This window comes from Octopus sinensis, linkage group LG11 (assembly GCF_006345805.1).
Source record: "Octopus sinensis linkage group LG11, ASM634580v1, whole genome shotgun sequence".
In the NCBI taxonomy this organism is placed as follows: Eukaryota; Metazoa; Mollusca; class Cephalopoda; order Octopoda; family Octopodidae; genus Octopus; species Octopus sinensis.
In genome coordinates, this window is record NC_043007.1 from 60364564 (window position 1) to 60386482 (window position 21919).

The window sequence follows — 21919 nt, forward strand, 5'->3', positions numbered from 1 at the left end:
AGTCTCATGTAGGTTGGTATGAAAAGGGTTAAAGATATAAATGAGGCTAGTTTCTAAATAAAATTCTGAGATTGCCTGTATTTTTTTTTGTAGATTTTAGATTCTCATCCAAAATGAAAATTTTAATTTTGTTAACTAGAAATAACTATCAACATTTCATTTATAAAAGACAAATAGCAGATTGTTACAAGCCAGATGCTGTAATTTCTAAATCATTTTAACCCATAATTCCCAATATATATTATAGATATAGACATGGCTATATGATTAAGATGTTCACTTCACAATGTCATGGTCTTGGGTTCAGTTCCATAACCTGGTTAAAAAGTTTGCTTCACAACCATGTGGTTTCAGGTTCAATTCCATTATGTGGTATCTTGGGCAAAGGATTTCTATTATAACCTGAGGCCAACTAATTCATTGTAGGTGAAACTAGTACGCACAACCATGCATAAAGTGTGCCACATGTAAACAAGACAGACATAGATATACATGCACATGGGCGTGTATTTGTCTCTTTATTTTGGCTTTATATTGACCATATTTTCGAAAACAGAATGTGTTTATGTCCCATAACTTATTTTAGCAGATTGCAAAAAGTAAGTATTAGAGCTGATATATTTGGCTAAAACCCTTCATTGTGGTACCCCAGCATTGTTGCCCAGTGGTTGAAACAAGTCATCAACTAAAAGAGTAGAAAAATCAGAATATGATATGCAATGTTTGGACTAATAAACAAGCCACAAGCATTTCTGAACTGGTAATAATAACATTGCATTTATACATATCACTGCTTTATGCTCCTACTTCATAGAATATATTATGTTATATTAATGAAAAAAAATGTTTTTTTCCTTCACTAGGAACTCATGTAATGGAAGGAAGTGGTAAAATGCTAATTACGGCTGTGGGCATTAACTCTCAAACTGGCATCATTTTTGCTCTGCTTGGTGCATCTAATCAAGATGACAAAGAAACAAAGAAAAAGAAGAAAGGTGAAGAAGGAGGTAACTTTATATTTTTTTATGTAACACAATACAGCTTGCTTTTTTAAAAAAAAATTAAGATTTATAGATTCTACTGCTTTTTGTATGCTCCAAAAAGTACTTTGTTCCTGATATCTTAATATTTTTCAGGAAATACATCAGTCGAATTATATTTCTTTGTCAAAACTTTAAAACCGTTATATGGATGGATTGTGTATATATTGAAATTTGTAGTAAGTCTTCATTAAAAAAAATTGAGACACTAAGTTATTGTAATTGTGCAAAATACATAATTAGTGCTAATGGATAAAAGTTCATTCTTATCCTTTCCTTCAGGTTTGTTTTTATGGTAGTAGCGGGTCTCCATCATTCAACCATGAGGTTTTAGTTGTTAAATCAACTGAATTGCTTGCTCCTGAATTAATGTGTAAAAGATTGGGTATCCCATAGACATGGGTACTATTAGCCCTTTAGCATTTAAACTGGCTATATCTGTCCAAAATATTCTACCTGTTTTATGTTGAAATCAGCTAGATCTCACACTTAGTCTACAATGTTGTTCTAAAATTAAACAGTCACATCCACATAAAAAGCACTAAGCCCACTCTGCTGAGTGGTTGGTGTTAGGAAGGGCATCCAACTGTAAAAATCCTGCCAAAACAATCACTGAAGTCCAGTGCAGGCTTCAGCCTGGCCGGCTCTTGTGGTACCATCCCATCCATGCTAGCATGGAACACAGACGTTAAATGATGATGATAATGATCACTGAAATCTCCAAGCTACACAAAAATGTATTAATTATTCAAAACAATGGGAATAAATATGAACATAATTTACAATAGGTTAAACATAATTTACAAGCAGAATAAGTGTAAAATGGCTATTCTTTTAAAATTTTAAATCAGTTAACATCACCAAATTGTCCTGTGTTCAGAGTACTTACTTTTTAGAAGTAAGCCTTGAGATACAGTTGCTGTATGTTAACATTGATCTCCTAACCACAATCTTGAGTGTCATCCGTCAACCATTATATTGTGCTTTGAGCCAACAAATGTAATCCTGCTTGTAGCAGTTTGATTGATTGATAAAGAGGTCTACTCCTATTTACTGGGCTGGATTACTGACATTCTAAAACTCATCTTGTTGGAAAGACTTCAAAAATATCTAAATTCTAAGAAAAAAAGATCCTTACAAAATAAGCTTAAAATACATATACATAGATATAAACATTGAAAACCTACCAAAATTATTAAGATGCATAGCAGTAACTTAGTTACATTTGGAAGTTGCTTATAAATAGGGATGTGCATTTAATAAATTAGATATTAATGATAGCGACAATAACAAAAGGTTCAGATAATATACAAAGTACCAGCATGAATTAGTAGTGATGAGGAAGTCTCTATACAGATTTCTCATTTCCATCATCATAAAAAGGCAAGCATTTATATAGACATCCTGATTTCTTGGTCAAACAACTACCACATTCACTGACCATATTTAATGCTTCAAGGCATTCCGAAAGAGAATACAAGACTGGAACTTAGCATGGAAAGGAAAGAAATAAAGGAAATCAAAAGCTAAGACTGTTTGACCAGGTGAATTTTTGTTGTTGAATTTGGACACTATTGTGAACTTTTAATAAAATTTTAGTTTCTTATTGACCTAACTGAAATATTCAAGATGTTCACATATTGGAAATTTACATAAATTTCAAGAAAATACATACTCCATTCTAAACAAGCAAAAAAGTAGAGATTTTTTTTATCTACTTATAGTCAAAATACCTGTATGTTAATCTATATGTGTGTGTGTGTATATATATATATATATATAAACATATATATATATATGTATATATGCATATATTATATGTATATAAAAATATTGTTAGCATAAAATATATTAAACTGACAATGTTGTATGTAGCTATGTCTATGTGCATTGATCATATTTGCCAATTAGCTTCATAAATACTTGTCATTGATAACTTATCAGATTTCTCTATTTCAGCAGGAACTTCTAATTTCACTTGTTTCTTTCAATTTAGGTGTATTGAAGTGTGTCGTCTGCAGCTATTCATGAAACACATTTCTAAAGAGTCTTCTTTTTCAGGTCCATTTTACAGCACCGCTTCCTTCTCAAATTTTTCTAAATTTGATGATTTTAGTAAGCACACGCTCAGAGATTGATTTAAATTTCTAGTTGCCTCACTTTAAAGAAAAAATGCTGTCAAGTCTGATTCCATCTCACTCCCACTTTAAAGCTAATTATATAGAAGCTTCTGGCAAAGCCTTAATATTAGAGCACCACATTCTTTAAAATTCAGCATCCATAGTAAATATCCAGAAATATGCATTGAAACAGTTGAGGCATGTTTATTCAGATGCTCTGGGTCAGAAAAAAAATTCAAAGAAGGATGTGGATTCCAAAAGTTCATGGAGGGTTAAAGTGTTAAGAAAGAAATGTGAAGAATTTTAAAGAAAATAAGACATCTAGAAGAATGACATTAAATATTGGGTTGAAATACTGATGAAAGGTTGTTATAGAAGGTAAAGGCTATCTAAGGTCAACATATAAATCAAAGATGATATTGGATTGAATTAGAATCAGTTAACCTTAAATTATTTGTTCCTGTCACTTGAATGTTAATTTTAAACTATCATTTTCATGGGAGGTGGGGGAAAATCCTCACCCCTCCACTTATCTCTCTGTATTCAAATGCTAGGTTTTTCACATATTATGGGGAATTTCCTAAGGTTATATCAGCTGTAATAAAATCTATTGACTTATATTTTTACAACAGTGGTTGATGTAAACTTTTCTTACTGAAAATTACCAAAACTTGCTTTTATTTTTAAAATACGAGTTTCAAAATTAATTCCAAAACATCACTGAGAGCATGTTGACCCTTTTAGGGGTTCCAAATAGAATATTTTTCTTTCATTTTTTTTCTCTACTTCATAAATCTTTACTAATTTCATATTAAAATTAAGGTATTAATTTATTAACATATGAAAATATATAATTAAGATAAATAAATTGTATATTGCTGCATGTTTTGGTATCTTTTCTGTTAATTGCTTTATTGAATATTAAATACGAATGTCCCATACTCTTACCTTTATGCTACATTTAGTCAAAAGCTAAATGAATAGCTGACAAGAAAAAATAATTTTTGTCTAAGAAACAAATTTCTTTGAACTCAGTTAAACATCTAAAAAAGAATTAAGCACTATTGATTAGCTGTTTAATCTTTTTTTATTGTTTTTTTTATATAAGACCAAAGGTGAAATGAAATAGGTTTCAGAATGAACAAGTTTAGAGCCAATCAAATCAATTGTAATCTACTGACTTAGAAATAGTCGAACTTACAATTTAAGAATTAGTTAAAGATGTTTCTATTTAAATGATGAGGAAATAATTTTTTTCTCCACTCCCAGATGCATAAATGAATTATTTTTCAGTTTCCTTTTTATTAGTTTTTTTTTAATTTCATATTTTATTTCAAATGTATTGTGCATGTTATTCTTTTGAGCTTGTCTTCATGCAGGTGAATTTTATTGCAAATTCTTTTTTTTTTTTTTATTGACAAGCATGCTTAGCATCCTAAAACAACTCTAAGCATCTCAATTGGTCTGCACTGTGATTTAAAATTAGCTCTTAAAATATAGAAGTATTGATTAGTTTGCCTAATATAAAATCTTTAGAATGTTGCCATTTAAGTACCTGCTAAGAAATGTACAGATTTTAAAAGAAAAAAAAAACGATAATGTAATTGGGAAAGTTTGATCCAGCAGTTTTATGCTGACTTTAATGCCAGTTTACCATTTAGCTTTTTTTTTAAAAAAAAAAATCTGAAATCTAAATGTTTGGTATTATTTGTTACCAAATACATACATCAGCCAAAATATATTAACCTGGCTACTAAACTCTGCAGGTTTTTCTGCACAAAATTGGTATTTTTATTTTTAAAATCAATAGAATAGTATTGTTATTTATAGATTCATAGTATAAAATATTCTCATCATTGATATAAATGATTATATAATCCAAACATTTAATATTTCATACATCTGAGTTGTTTCTAAAACAGTCAAAATGTTGAGTAACTTTACATGCAATTGATGGGTAACCTACATATGGTCATTCAATCATCTAGAAATAATAAGCTAAATCTTCCCCCCGGATCATATTTGCTTTGCTATACCATGTTAAGAAAAAAAAGGCCTGTCCTTAGTTCCTTGCACATAGAAAAAATATGAGATGGTCATGACTGGAATGCCTTTTGATCATAAGCCTTTTTGATCAAGGCTTAGAGCTAAACAAAAATAACTGTATATTCATAGGTTATAGTGCCTAACTTGCAATTATAGTCTTTTTATTTCTATGAAATGAATATATTATGCACACCTACATACCATATAGTCATACAGAAATTTTTTAAAATATTCTTCTATGTATGTTAATACTTAATTTTTAGTTCATAAATTTACAGTGATGGCAGTTATTTTTCTACCTAAACAATATTCTTTGACAAACTCCTTAACTTACTGGCTGCAATCATGCCATTATTATAGCAACTGTAAATCCTTAAAAACTAACCAATTCGTTTTATAAGTTGTATTTGATAGTTAAGCAAGAGAACATTTCAATTAATGGCTTGTATTTATACAAATTTTAATTGAAATGCTTCCTTATCATCATTTTAATGTCTACTTTTTCATGCTTGCATGAGTTGGACAGAGTATATTGAAGCAGATTTTCTACAATCAGATGCCCTTCCTGTTGCCAACCCTCACTTGCTTCCAAGCAAAGTGTCTTTCTCCATGGCCAGACGTGATTTCATAGATTATTGGAAATGAATGCCACAGTTTGTGTGACAGTGAAATTCATTTACAACTATCACATAATGTCATGACGAGGAGATGCAAACACACATTCACACACATAATATGTATGTATATACACTACAAACCTGTTCCAGTTCTGCCAAATCCTCTCGCAAGGTTTTGGTTAGCTTAGGACTACAGTAGCTGTACAATGGGACTGAACCCAAAACCATGTGACTGGAAAGCAAACTTCTTAATCACACACACGCCTGTGTATGTATGTATGAATACATTTGTGTGTATGTATGGATAGTTACAGATTGCTCAGATTGTAGTTGACACTTAAATTAATAGGTTACACTATCTCTAAAGTAGATAAATTCTAATGAAGAAAATATTAAAACTTTTATATGATCATAATTGATTTACAATGTACCTGTTTCCTACATATTAGAAATAAAGAGAAAGATAGTCACATTCCAGTATAACAAAAAAAGAAAATTAATCATTTTAAGGTCATCAAGATCAATTAAAATTATATTTCTCTTTATAATCGATCAGCAATCAAGATATAAAATCGTTTGCCATTGACAAACATAAACGCTTCAATACATTTAATTTTCAAAATTTAACAGTTTATTTCTTCTTTCTTTCTTTTTTCCTACTATTTAACATAAAATATTTCTGCTAGAGACAATTAGTGTATCTCATCCAGTGCTCCCCTTCCCCCTTCTCCACCTCCAAACTTTGCATGTGTATATGTTACCCACCTCATGTATTTAACATTGTTTTCATAATAGGTGTTCTGCCAAGTTTTGCTACTGCAGCCAGACCTTGGTATATAAGTGTTTGTTACTTGCTAGTGTTTACATTTAATCTTATGGTTTGCTAGGAATCATTTCGGCAGTTTCTTGTTTGGATTAACTCTAGAAATAGACAATAACCAATAATTGTTGTTATCGTCATTATTATTATTATTATTAATCTGTTCAATGATCTAAATGAACTTCCACATGTTAACTTCACTGTATTGTTGGACACTGATCTGAATTCATATTTTCTATGAACATTTTTAATATATTATGAAATGTATGCTACAAATATTTTGTATTTAATTCAGAAGTCTTTGCACATTATATCCTGACTTTTACACCATTTTAGATAAATTTTAGAGAAATTGTTTGGTTATTCCAATATGGAATATAAATGACATTTTATATAGTCCATTAGTCTAAAATCACAACTTTTTTTATACAAATAGTTTTTTTGTTTTTTCTTACTCTTTAGATTTTAGCCTATTGTTGTGCAGTAATTAAATTTATAAATAACAGAAATAATTTAATTTAGATGAGTTAATTGTATAATCAATGAATTTAAGTCAATATTTCTGCTTCATGTTTAAGTATGGAAAGTAACATGTGAAGATTGTTACTTCTGTTCCAGTTTTGACTGAAGGTATTTATTGCTTTCTTTAAATGACCAAGCCAAGTAATATAATTTTGTAGGTATAAACAATATATGCTATGTCAATAAATATATAAATGTGGATAATGATAATGATGATTTAAATTTGACATGGATTTTTTTTGTCAATTTCAAAAGGAAAACTTTAACATGGGGTGGAACATTAAACCAACAAAGCACTACTCCTTCCTCTCCCAATGCTGTCATTCTTTGTTATACTGCTAAATCATTTTCACATCTTCTTTCATGGTTACACAAATTTTTAAATGCCTTATTCATAACACAGTTCTTCTTACCCATTCTATATAGTCAGTTACTCTTGGCTAATATTCTCCTGTCCCTAGTGCATACCTCCCATCAACAATCATTTTCATCTAGATACTTGTGTCCAATTTTGAGAGCTGAGCTCCAATTATATTTAGTTTTCCTGAAGACTATTGTTTCTACACCATTCCAGATTGGAAATAAGGATGAGTAGATGAAGCTGGGGCAATTAGTATTTAAATTGAATTATTTCAGCTTGTCAGAGAGAAAAAGCATGCAAGCAGTAATTTACAGAGGAATTCTTGTCTAAAGCAGAAAAATTGGACATAGTTTAGATGGAAATGTTAGCATTATTGAATTAAAGAGAGAAAAATAGTACCATATTAAGAAGTTTTGTTTGGGGATCATACAGAGTCTGTGGTTTCACTGATTGACAGAGAACCAGTGAGTGGAATTTCTCAAGGCTTTGAGTTGCTATGTTTTGCTGTTTGAGTGTGAATTCTTTCTACCTATTGCTGATTTCTCTCAGGTTTTGTTGGCTGATTTTATTCTCTACATAGCTACTGCCAACTTCTAATGAACTATTCCATGATTTGGTTATACATTAAATGTAAGGATTGTTTCTCTCATTTGCTTAGCATTCTCAAAGGTGTTAGGAATGACACTCAATTAATGTCATAAATCGTCAATGGAACTGTTGTGGGGGGGGGGGGGTCCAACTAAATAACTTGAAAGTCAGTTTGTACATATCAGTAGTAGGATGACATCTATTATGTATAATTAATCATATAATTTCTTGGGTGAAAACACCTTAACATTTGAGTTTGACATAATTTTGGAGTGTGGGAGAGACCAAACATGTTCAGAGACTTGGAAAACTGATCAAGACATAAACTTAGTAAGAAAATTTGCTGCAAGTACAAGCTGTTCAGAATTGTACAGAAGTTTCACTTGTGCTTTGATAATCTAATTACATGCTTATAGGTGTTGTCGAATTTGGTTATCTGCTCAGTTCAGAAAAAGACTAGTTCAGCAGATGCACATTGAGGCATGAGAAAGTGGAAACTAAACCAGTGTTATGGGAAATCATTGTCAGAAAAAAACTTGATTCACATAAATACAATAATTTTCTTTTTAAGCCTTCAGTCAGCTCTGATCTAAGAGATTCTAACCAGGATCTTTCCTTTTTGTTTTCTGAGCTTAATGTATCTGGAATTATGTCCTTTATATCCTTTCTTTTCAAAGACTTGATAAAGATTTCTTCAACAGACCAAGTGACTCTCTTTGGTTTGATTGAGCAGTGGTTAGATTAATGCACCACTTTCAGAATGTGGGGTTGTTGGTTATTATGGATGTAATCAGTTACAAGAAGTGTGGTTTATGTTGCAGTCAAATTAATGATCAGGACTGTTTTTATAGATAAGGGGAAGATGTCAAGCACACTAAACCTGGAAACAGTAAACATAATTTATCCTTAATGATTATTTGTAAATTATAGTAATCTTTCTGCATTTTCTTTCTCGCATTAGTTATATAGAATACTTTTATTTGCCTGCCATCATGTTGCTTTATTTTTCTTCTATACATTTGTCATTTGGAACAAACAGCTTGCATAGATTCTCACTGCTTATGGTGTTTAAAATTTTAGATGAGTAACTTACATTTAATCATTGAGATGTATGATATATAGGTTTGTCCTTTTACTAGCGACATGATATTAAAATATAATCTACAAAAGCTCAGTGTATCAGTATAATGTTAACTTGTCTATATTAAAAGCTTGTAAATCTAGAGTTGTTTTAAATACAATATACTATAGACATTATAGTAAAAAACTATTACATCCTTTTCTTTCTTTTGGTTTACATAAATAACATATTTATCTAGCTGTTATAAATAAAGACTGAAATAATTTCTATGTGATGTGTAACTATAACAATAACATCTGATCTACTGTCATGTCATTTTGTAATTCTTATCTACATTTAGAATTTTCTAAATCATACGTACCATCTAAATATAAGCATAACAAATTAAAAAGCATTTCAGATATTTTTGTTAGTTGAAGTGTCAGGCTGAGAATAAATATTCAAAGAATATCTCTTCTAAACTTTCAAACCACTTTCTATAATTTCACTTATCTCCAAAATTTCTTCAGTTATTTTGTAATTTTCTCTCTAATACAGCATTTGGGAGAAATATTTATTATGTGCACTTGCACATACACACAAAGTTTTGTTATACCTGTACATTTTTTAAACAAATAACTTACAAACAAGTAGTTCTTGCCACACCAACAATTCTTGTCTTATATTCATCTTAACCCCAATCATCTTCTGATGTCATAGCTAAAATTTACTCTTGTAAGAAAATAACTTTCTAGAGAAGTATAGATTTTTTTCTTTAGCAGGAATATTGGAACTGTTTCATAAAAAAAAGTCTGAAGTGTTGTAGAAACAGTTTAAAACCTATTTTCCATTTTGTAAAGCAGCAGCAAGTAATTTGGTATATTGATTTTTCACCTTTATATGCATATTAACAATGGGTTTTAATTAAAAATAGTAAATCAAGTAGTTTGCAATAAAATTACTACACTATAATCCCAAAAGGAATAGTTAAATAAATACTTATGTTTCTTAGTTAAGATTATATTATAAAGTTAACCTTTTCCAATTTGGGCATATTTAGTAGTTATATTTATTGTGTGTTTGTGTATTTAGTCAGGCTGAGAAATATACTGTGCAAAGCAAATGGTATAAATATAAATGGGAATTTTATGTTTATCGACTGAATTTTTGAAAACTTGTAATTATCAAAATTTTTTATATTTTGTGGCTTTTTCTTTCTTTTTTTTTTAAATTTTTCTTTTACTAAAATGTAGTTGTCCAAAAGGAAGCTGCCGATGTTTAAGTCATGTTCAAACGCTTGTTCTTGGATTTGTGACTTGTGCCAAATTTTTTTGTGTGTCAACTAATTGTGTTTTGCTGCTTTTATCTTTGCTTCCAGGAGCACAGTGTAATCCACCTGGACAAAATGTACCATGTAAGTTTCTCACCCAATTTTGTGCTGCCAACAATTGCTGGTTGCCATTGCCAACTTTTGTGCTCTGATGTGATTGGTTGTATATGTCTGTGCGTGCTTGTTATGTATGATAGCTTCTGTAGCTGCCGCTGCTGTTTTGACTTAACTCTTGCACTGTTTGTTGTTTCACTGTGGTGGTTATATTGCTGTAGTTGTTCAAACTACTTTGGAAATAGGCATTCTTGTTCACTTTTCCTTAACTCTAATTAAAATCTCATCTGATGAATGGAATATCCATTGACAATGGTCATGGTTTGACTTGAATACATCAGAGAAAAACTAAACTATCTACTTCACTTTTTTTTTCACTTCTGACATAGGGTTATGAAATCCAATTATTTAAATAAAAATCTATTTAGAGTGTTATTGTGGCAAATGTTTATGAAGTTTTTACAAAAAGGTTGCCTCACTCTAAAGCAAATTAGATTTTGGTTGTGGAGTCACTACTCTTTGCAATTCCACACTGATTTCCCCCAGCCCCCTTTTTTTTTTTACTTTTTTTAGTTTGGCTCAAAGTCACCTAAAATAAAATACTTAATACTATTTTAAACATACCACCTGCAGTTATTCTCCAATATCAATTTGTTGATATGTTTTACTTTCACATCTTGTATTTCAAGAATGCCTTCTTTTGCTCCAAATTAATGATCTACCTGTAATCCTTTTTACCTTTCTGTTTATCTTTTCACATTTCTAACATCTTTAGTTAATTTTCTTTCCTTTTTTTTTCTGATTAAAAAAAAACATCCTCATCATTTTAAGTATCTCTAAAATAAATAGCTTGATAAGAAATGAAATTAGAATTCAAATAAATTAAGTAAATCACTAAAACTATATTTGAAAACTAGTTATTTATTATCGGTAAATAATGCAAAACAAAAGCAGAAGTTGTGCGTAACTATTTACATAGAATTCTGTTTTGATATTGTTGAATTAATAACAAGAAAACTAATTTTTATAATCTTGTATGTGATTGATTGAAATTAAAACTTAAGACGATACAATCTATTACAGATGTTATGCATGTTTCAATATAAACGTTATTATATATATATATATATATGCATGTCCATCTATGAAGAATTTTCTAATTTAATGTTTCTTTAAGTATTCAAATTATTTAAGTTTCTTTTGTTGCTACTATTTTAAGATACTCTAAATATCCTCTTTGCTATTTCTGGTACATTAAACATCTCTGCTGCTTCAACACTCATTTTCAATATTACATATGTCTGCCCTGCTCTTTAGGCTCAAAATGGAGTCAGCTATAACTGAACATTCTTAGTGCTTTTTTGTTTTTTCTTCCTTCCCCATCCCTTCAAATCTCCATCACCTATCAAGCTTCTGCTTTAAAAGTTAACACTAAATGCAAGAGCTATGTCCTTAAAGCATCTAGGCTTACGGGTTTAAATATTTTAGTTGCCTTTTTTTTTAATTTAAGAATATTGTCCACATAAGACAGAGAATACTAGATTTAAATTTTATTTCTTTTAATTACATCTGTATTTTTTTTTTGTTAATTTTTATGCCCTAGATATATTTCTGTATAGAAACAAACCTCAGCTAATTTTTTTGTTAGTTTGTTTCCTAATAAACATCTAAAACATTTAGACACACAAATTCTTTGTTTTAAAAATATTAAATTTTTTTTTTTTAAATATATTGCTAAACTATCTAGAAAAATTAATAAACCATATGCAATAAATTTTAAATGTTCTGGTTTTCACAATTTTAAGTAAGGAAATGAAACAGCCTAAAGTCATCAGCTAAAATGTTATATTTTGTTTATATAGTATTAAGAATGCAATCACTTACTAAGTTTATTCACAGATCTCACTCATACAGACTAAGAAATTCTTAATAGTTGCTCCCTGTTAAAATGCCTTCAGGACTGGGTGCTCTTGTCTAACTGTAGACTCCAAATTCTGTCATACTTGTATCTCTTGGCTTGTAGCTGCTTGCATACTAATGAGTTCTTAATACTTACCTGTGTGGCTGGCAAGGACTTTTTTTATTTAACAACTGCATTTTGCTTTTACTAAAGTTTATTTGAAGATTTTAAAATAATACAATAATATTTGATGTATTTGTTTTTACATCTTTTTGATCTAATTAAATTGACATTTAACTTCAATTAAACTTCTGGTAAATGCAAATAAATTCCTGGTACATGGGCATCACTTGTACTTTTACTGTTTATTTCACTGTTCTAACTCTTTTGTCTACAGATACCTGTATTCATTTGTTCATTGCTTCAAATGTTATTAATGTTGCTGTCATTCTGTTCACCATTGTTATATTTTTCAGACAAATTTTACAATGTATTTCATGAATGAATTTTTGTTTGTTTGTTTTACAGTACAACTTGTTGTTTGTGCTATATAGAAATCAATTAAATCATTACAAAATGATTTTATATATATTTTTATTATAATATAAACCCTTAAAAATGTATGCCAGTAACTAACAATTTTTTTCTTTCATTCAAATATCATTCTCTAGCTTCTACATTTTGTCAGCTGATACAAAACTTAGCTCAGCATAGTAAAAATAGTCAATACTACTTTCCTTTCCTAAATGCCTTCTTTTCTCAAAATAAAATTAGTGGATCGTAAATATTCAACTAATGTTTGAAAGATTGACAAACTATTTAGTGAGATAGGGTAAAACATTCAACTCTATTAAACCTGACTAAGTATGAAGTTATTATTAGTGGAAGGTGTAAGTCCTTGGTGAGCCATATCTACATATCAGTGTCTTTTCTTGTTTAGAGCCACTAACGCTTTGTCAGTAAGCATGAACATTGCAACCTCCCACACCCTTTGAAATATCTAAAGTCTCATCTATATCAGAATCAATAGCATTCATTATTGTTATAACTATTATTTTGAAAAGCACAATGACTAGTTTTCGAATATGTGCATCACAGTACATATTTTGGTGTATACCATAGAAAATAGTACAATTTTTCTAAGTTTTACTTTATATAGAGGTTTATATCCATTTTTAAATCATTCTCATCCTCATTATCATTATTATTGCTATAAAGTTTTGTATGATAACACTGGTCAACATTATTTTCATTGCCAAAGTTATTAGAATAATGTTTATAGTAGGTTTAGGATGCTGATCTGAATATGGTATCAATTTTACCAGATTGGCACTAGTGCTTGACATAACTGAAGACCCCATATCTGAGAATTTATTATCCTTAGCTTTCTAATCCCCTATCATTTCTATGACAGTTGCTGAACTGATTTTTAGGTATTAAATCATCTAATTTCTTTCATAGTAAATAAAAGAATTAAAAATATTATTTTTAATAAAGCATCAGAACCTATTGACATAAAATGTCAAAAAAAATACACTAAAAATCATGAAAAAAATAAGCAAAATGTTTTATGGCATCTTATATAGTAATAGTCTACAAGCCAATATACAGATACACTGGCTAATTGAATATTAAAATATACCAATCAATGCCTTAAACAGATTTTTTTTGTGTGTATATGGTTTAGCAGGACATTCATGCTGAAGGGTCTAGCACTAATCTGCCATTATGTGCCTGTCCCATCTGCCTTGATACCTTTCATTTATCACTCTTATATCCTGGTGGAATCTCTCTCTTTGTTCCTCATTGAAATCTTCAAGATTCTCTGGAAATATGCCCAAGTGGTTATTTCAGAAAACTATAGTCTGAGGAAGCAAAAAATATTCATATTCTTCCTTTTAGTTTTTTGATTCTCAAGTCAAGGAATGAGTTGAAAATGTACTTGAAGCAATCATCATCATTGTCCAAACCTCTGGCAAATTGCTTCATCTGTTCAAGTCTGATATAGAAGGGATGAAAAATATTCTCTTTGAAGTAATGATTGTCTCCTTTGAAGGTCATGTCACTTTTTGTCAATGATCTTGCTTTGCTCTACAATCTCATAAGCTTGTGAAATAAGGTTTTTCATGTACCCGGTTTGCTGTCCAAGCAACCAATTCACCATCCTTAGGTCAAAGCAAATAAACTACTGATGTTCATGATAGAGTTTCTACTAGACAATTACATTTTCATATTCTGTAAGCTTAATTGAATGAGTAATTGGTAAAGGCACCTAGCTGTTTCCATTGTGTAATAAAACACATTTCCATGTTCTGGTGGAGCTGTCTATAAAAAGCCACCCATCTTGTGGGTGATATTCTGGTAGTCCCATTTGGAGTAAAAGTCTAGGAGATGTTATTATCAAAGACAAAAATCTTCATCTTTGCTGAAGTAAGGAAGAAGTGTTTATTATCCCTTTTTGATAAGCTGTTACTTAAATTTCTGATTTTTTTTTATCCTGGACGCTCAGATTCAATGAATTGCTTTGAAAAGCTGACGCTTCATATCAGATCATTAAGTTTTTTTGTTTTTTGCTTTTTTGAGAACTGCTTTGGTGTTATTTACTTCTCTGGTAAGCACCAAGTTCTGCATTTCACATTTCTTCAACCTCTGACAAAAGAATATCAGACAGAGGGGTAAACACTTGTATGGGAATTTCATTGCTGTGTGATGCAGGCCACTTAACAGATTCCAAATCAGGATGCTCCCACATTTCTTGTAGCAATAGAAACCTTTCACAACCACTGTGTTGGTTTTACAGTTCTTCGCACACCATAGGCACTTAAAAGTTTTAAGTTTTTATTTTTTTCCATTTGGCCATTGTCAAAAGGACTCTACATAGATTTTTACATACTATTTAGTGAGCCCATGACTTATCTTACTCTCTAAGCTTTACTCCCAAATAAGAAAGGTGTGCTTTTTATTTATTTTTTTTTTATTTTGCTGTAAATATATTCAAGCAAAATACATTTGGATCATTTAAACAGGTTCTTTATGGTGGACTCATATTTACATCTTTACTTCCCAAAAATAATGAAAAACTGATTATTAAATCTGAGAGACAGTTTAAAATTAAATTTGAAATAAAAATATGTAAACAATAACTTTGTTGCATATTTCACCGAGTATATTTGCTAATATTCAATGATTCAGTGGTATTATCAAATATAGCATCTCTAGTTGGGCATCCCAAGTTAGTCAAGTTGTCAAGTGACCAAGGTATTACAACCTCAGACCTAACTTAACTCCTAAACCTACATTTTGATCTGATTTAGAAAAATCCTTGTGTAACATTATAATTTTAGAATTCCGTTATTTCAAAAACTAGAGCCAATCTGGTAAAACCAACATCATTACCATAAATTCATTTGAATAATGTTGGCAATTAAATTTTTTTTTCTTTTTGTTGGCCAGAGTAATGTGACTATAAGTATCTCTTTAATATGGTTAACTGTAAAATAAGTCAAATGAAATACCATTTCTTATTGGTGTAGTCAATAAGTTACAAACTGGTATTTACCTCTCTGTTGCCACTCATACTCTCGTATGGTTTGCATGTAAGCATAGCACCTGCTTTCTGCTGCAATTTATTGCAACTATTGCTTGTATCAGACTGCAGTATTTTTCACTTTGTTTTGTTTATGTATTTGTTTTTTGTTGTTTTTATCCAATTTTTCATATTTTAAACTTTTTAAATATTTTCTTTTAATTTTTTTTCATTGTTGTTGGGAATATGTACTTTGTTTCCCTGAGTTCTTTTTTATCAAGGTCTCAAGGGCACAAAACCTTATCATCAGGATGCTCATCATTTAAAGTGACAGATGTTGTACATGCTTTGATTTATTTTTATATTGTTTTTGAACTTAATTTTCTATTAGCCGTTGTGAGGTTTGATATCACTTGCATTGGAAATATTCTGATAATCACAAAAGATCCAAATGATGCAAACCAGTTAAGGATAGCTTTAAGAAATAACATATATCATAGCTTAACCTTCATTTCATTCTTAGTAGAAAAAAATCACTTCATAAACACCATTGGCAAAAAATAAACCATTCTGATTTTCACTAAGTTTACAAACTTCTTAGGTAATGTCATAAGGTATTTAATAAAAAAAAAAAAACATTTAAATTCAGCAGTTAAGAATCTCTAAGCCACAAGCTATTAAGGATTTAAGTTTCCAGTTTATAATACTTTATCCTAAAAGACACTATTGACCCTACAGAGTTCAAAGTAGCTTATTCTCATAAAAATGTTTTTAGAAAAAATAATACAATATACAATAGCTCTATAAATAAAGATTAACCATTATCTTTTTTACATAAAACATAGAGATAAATTGCCACGTTGAAAAATTAATGCAAATGAGCCCTCTACTACACTGCTTAATGTAAATCAGGGTGTCAGAAGACAAATGTTACACAACTAGGGTCTCTGATTTTTTGATTGCACAAGGACATAAGAACATCCTGTAAATATGAATTATCAAAAAAAAAAAAAAAAGAAAATAGTTCCTTTCTTACACATAAAGCCAAAACAACTTACCTTAGCCAATATGCCACAAATATTAACATGTAGGGGTCACGTACCTGACAATAGTCATTACAACAGCAAAGGCATAAACAAAGTGCATACACTATCTATCATACTAATGCTCATCAGTTTGATGGTTGTCAAAGGGTTGAAACATTGCTGAAAAGAAGCTCTGACTAATCAGATACATATTCAGAAAACAAAAAGAAACAAACCAGTCATGGTGGCACTGAAATGTATCTGAAAAGAAAGCTACTGGCCACTATGTAATTACATTAACGCTTATATACACTCTACATATATACACCCAGTGAATCAGTCATAGACATATTTAAATAGTGTTACCTTATAAGATAATAGTGTGTGTGTATGTATGGATGTGTGTGTGTGTGTATATATATATATATATATATATATCATTTTTGAAGCATCATTGAAGCTGTAGAGTGATGCACAAGCACTCAACTATGAGTGCATTGCATCCTCAACACAAAAAACTGTAAGCTAAAGACATTCATGATGTGATGTTTTATACCTTTGTCATTTTACTTTTTTATTACTGCTCTCTACTTGACTGATGCTTTGTTCTGAACCATATGTATATTGAGTTCTAACACCAGGATATTAGTATCACTATACCTAAATGAAATAATGAAAGATAAATTAATAGATATGTATACACACATAATTTATATACTTGTTTCTGTGTCTGTATTTGTATGTATATACACGTGTGTGTGTGTGTGTGTGTGTGTATGTATATATATATATATATATATATATATATATATATAATATATATATATATATATATATATATATATATATATATATATACATAGATACACACACACATACACATATGTGAAGCTGGCAGTACATCATTAATAGTTAAAATTGTATGTAACTTTTCTAATAGATAAACATACACATGCACCTGTATTCTTATATATGTGGATATATATATTTACAACTTCTCAGTGTGGTACTTAATCACATGTAATAACCTTAAATGTTAGAGGTCAATATTGTACATTGCATTTAACTATAAAAATCCACATCTTCAGTGCATTCCATGAAAGATGTTGCACATACCATGAAATAGGCTACAAATGAGAAAGAGAACAAAACACATTTAAAAGAATAGCAGAAGGAAAAAGAGAGTATTAGTGACATTTCAAGTATTCATTTCCTACAGATGTTTCATTAATTCTTACATGATGTTTTATTAAGAACCATAAGTTACATTGTTATGATATGACTATATAATTGTATAGCTATGTAGGAAATGAATATGTGAAATATTTTCTTCCCTCTACCATTGTTGTTCCAAATTTGTTTTACTTTCTTTATCCATTGTAGCCTATTCTACATTATATACAACTTACTGCATGGAAAGGCAGTTAAGATGTGAACCTTTTGAGTTTCATGCAATGTGATATATTTTCGTATTTTTCATGCTTAATCTCTAGAAGTACCCATAAATATGTATATATTTGTGTGTGTGTGTATACACACATACATAGTCTAACGCATAGGGAGAAACCAAACTGCTTGTGAGATGATTCTACCACCATGCACACTATGGTACATTCATATTGATGAGAAAAATAATGTCATATCTGCAATATGCGTATGTTCCTGCAGAACAAAAGCTGGATTGAAAACCCACCTGTGAGCCCATGATCATGTAAGTTCAATGAAGAGAGGGCACTCTTCTGGCAAGAAGTAAGAATCGGCATGTGTGTGTGTATATATATATATTTTATATATATACATACACATAAGCAAGTTTTGACTCAATAGAACAAACCCATGTTTCTTTATGCAGATCTTTCAATGCTGGAATTGTAGAATTGCAGATGATGATTAGTGTTACATTCTACAAGGTATAGAACTCTAGGTGACTCTGTGCGTGTGTATACCTACACATGCATGCTCATGCACGCACACACTTGTGTGCCCTTGACATCAGCAAAACTTTTAGCCATGTCTAGAATGCAAATCTTCAACCAAAACGGCCCACCAAGGTGATCAACATGCATCACTTCCAATTATATTGTACCTTTGTGTGTGAATATCAGTTCTTTATACCCCAGCCTCAAACAAATTTTGTGCCCTTGGTTTTGTCCCCTCCCCCCACTCTCTTCCTTCTGTACATCAATGACCTACTTACCTCCATGTCTAACACTGCTCAATCTTATGTAGATGACACCAGCCTTCATTATTCCCTAACTTTCCCCAACCATGCATTATCCACATGCAACCATGACACTACATATCAAACCTGCATCAATTCCAGAAAGAAGCCTTTAGAGCATCCTACAGTGGGGCCATGCTAAGTTATCCCTTTTAACAACAATAGAATTTAGCCCTTTAGCATTTAATCCAGCCATATCTGGCCCAAATATTCTACGTGTTTTATGTTCAAACTGGCCAGATCCAGCATCTTACACCAACCCACCAATGTCCTTCTAAAATTAAACCCTCACATCTTTGGAATCTCAAAGCTACAAGCTAATACATGATTAATTCAAAACAATGTGACTAAATAAGCATTACATTTGACAGAATAATCTGAACACTAAAGGGTTAAGCACTAATTATATGAAGGTACCACCAACACACCACATACCCTCTAAACATGTGCAGCACTCAACCTAAAGCTCTCATAGTCACTCCAATGCAGGGTCTCACTGTCACTGAGAATCTCTCCTGGCAAAAGCACTTCCTTAACATCCTAAGACTGCATCTCCAAAGACTGGTCGTTCTCTTTTGTGTGAGAAAATATTTCAGTCCTAATAGATGCTGTCACTCTACAAAGCTCATGTGAGGCTCACAATGGAATACTGCTCCCACACCTGGGACATTGCTGCTGCTACACTCACAGATATTGCAGACCACATCCAGAAGAGAGCAACTTGCAGGTGTGTTTCTTTTTTCTCACTACTATAAAGGTGGCTGGTCTCATATCTCTATCACTCAGGTGCTCTCAGCCACTTATCTCTTTACCTCCCATCACTTTGCTACATTCAGTCTCCCTAACCCACACTAACCATTGCCTTCTTGAAATTTTTCCCAGCTCATATCTTTCCTTCAAGAATGTGATAGCCAAATGCAACATTAATAGCATCAGTCTCACTGGTTTCAAACCACCTACAAGGGTCATAATTGCTTCCCCTTCCTCTGGACCCAGCTAGTAAAAGATACACTTTCACACACACACATGCATAGTATATGTGTACATGTAGTATGTGTATACACATACATACATACATACATACATACAGACACACATCTTCAAGCATTTTGGTCATCATTGGTTGGAAACTAGCATCAACATATTTAATTATGTGTATACACACACACACACTGCGTTCATTAGTGGGTCTTAAAATAACCCACGTGGAAACAAACTACATACTGTTGGAAAACGTAGGAATAGGCCAAATAGTGGTGGAGAATGATGAAATTCAGGAGGTGAAGAGGTACATTTTCTCAGAACAAACAGTAAATATATGCTGAGACATAAACACTGAAATTTTATGCAGGGTAAGGGCAGGCTGGTAAACATTTGCCCCAGATAAAGCTATGCTCAGAATACAGCTGAACAAGACCTTGCATGCCAGTCTCTTCAATAGCACCATCCTGCTTGCACTCTTACCCACAAGTGAGTCAAGCTACTGCAAAGAAGGAAAACCAATGACTGGGTGCAACACTCAGGATCATGGAAAGATCCATGCTAGAAATAGCATATCTGAAAGAAAGTTATTCAAAAATTTGAGTAGAGTGAACAATGTGATTGTGGAATGCTAAAAGCGCAAATTATGTCAGACTGTATATGTCACGAAGCTCACAGACAACAGGTGAAGAACCTGTACAGTTATCGAATAGCATCCAAGACTTCAGAGAAAACCACTCAGAAGTTCTCCAAGATGAAGAGATGACATGGTGTAACAATTCAGGCCCCAAAGGAAGAGTAAACTGGAAGCTCATTGTGACCAGTTATGTATAAGGACGTCTGATAATCCAGTCAATAGAGCCACATATATCTCTTATCTTTTACTTGTTTCAATCATTGGACTGCAGCCATGCTGGGGCAATACTTTGAAGGGTTTTTAGTCAAATAGGTCATCCTCAGTACATTTTTTTAAAGTTTTGTACTTATTCTATTAATCTTGTTTGTTGAACTGCTAAGTTAGAGACATAAACAAACCAACACCAATTGTTAGGCAGTAAGGAAGTAACACAAAGATATACACAGCAGGTTTCTACACAGTTTCCATCTACTAAATTCATTCACAAGGTATTGGTTGGCCTTTGGCTATAGAAGTCACTGGCCGTAGATACTACATAGTTAACAGAACCTGAAACTAAGTTGTTGCATAGTGACCTTAACCTGAGAGCCATGTCTGCACCTATATGTATCTAGCTAGCTTATATATATATATATATATATATATATATATATATATATATATACACACACACACACACACACACACCCACACCATACACACACACACACACACACACACATGTATATATATATATATATATATATATATATATATATATATATGTAGGCGCAGGAGTGGCTGTGTGGTAAGTAGCTTGCTAACCAACCACATGGTTGCGGGTTCAGTCCCACTGCGTGGCATCATGGGCAACTGTCTTCTGCTATAGCCCCGGGCCGACCAATGCCTTCAGTGGATTTGGTAGACGGAAACTGAAAGAAGCCTGTCGTATATATGTATATATATATGTGTGTGTCTGTGCTTGACAACCAATGCTGGTGTGTTTACGTTCCCGTCACTTAGCGGTTCGGCAAAAGAGACCGAGAGATACTGGGCTTACAAAGAATAAGTCCCGGGTTCGATTGATCGACT

At 31.4% G+C, this 21919-nt stretch overlaps 1 protein-coding gene across 19 annotated transcripts in view; it reads left to right on the plus strand.

Annotated features, from left to right (window-relative positions):
• LOC115216989 (plasma membrane calcium-transporting ATPase 2) overlaps window positions 1-21919 on the plus strand; it is a 330524-nt gene that overhangs the window by 213161 nt on the left and 95444 nt on the right. For 16 of the 19 annotated variants that reach the window (XM_036507543.1, XM_036507544.1, XM_036507526.1 and 13 more), the window contains 2 exons: window positions 864-1007; window positions 10553-10588. In XM_036507543.1, coding sequence (XP_036363436.1) covers window positions 864-1007; window positions 10553-10588 — 180 coding nt within the window. The remainder of the gene's footprint in view (window positions 1-863; window positions 1008-10552; window positions 10589-21919) is intronic. The other 3 variants (XM_036507537.1, XM_036507540.1, XM_036507542.1) reach the window with 1 other exon arrangement.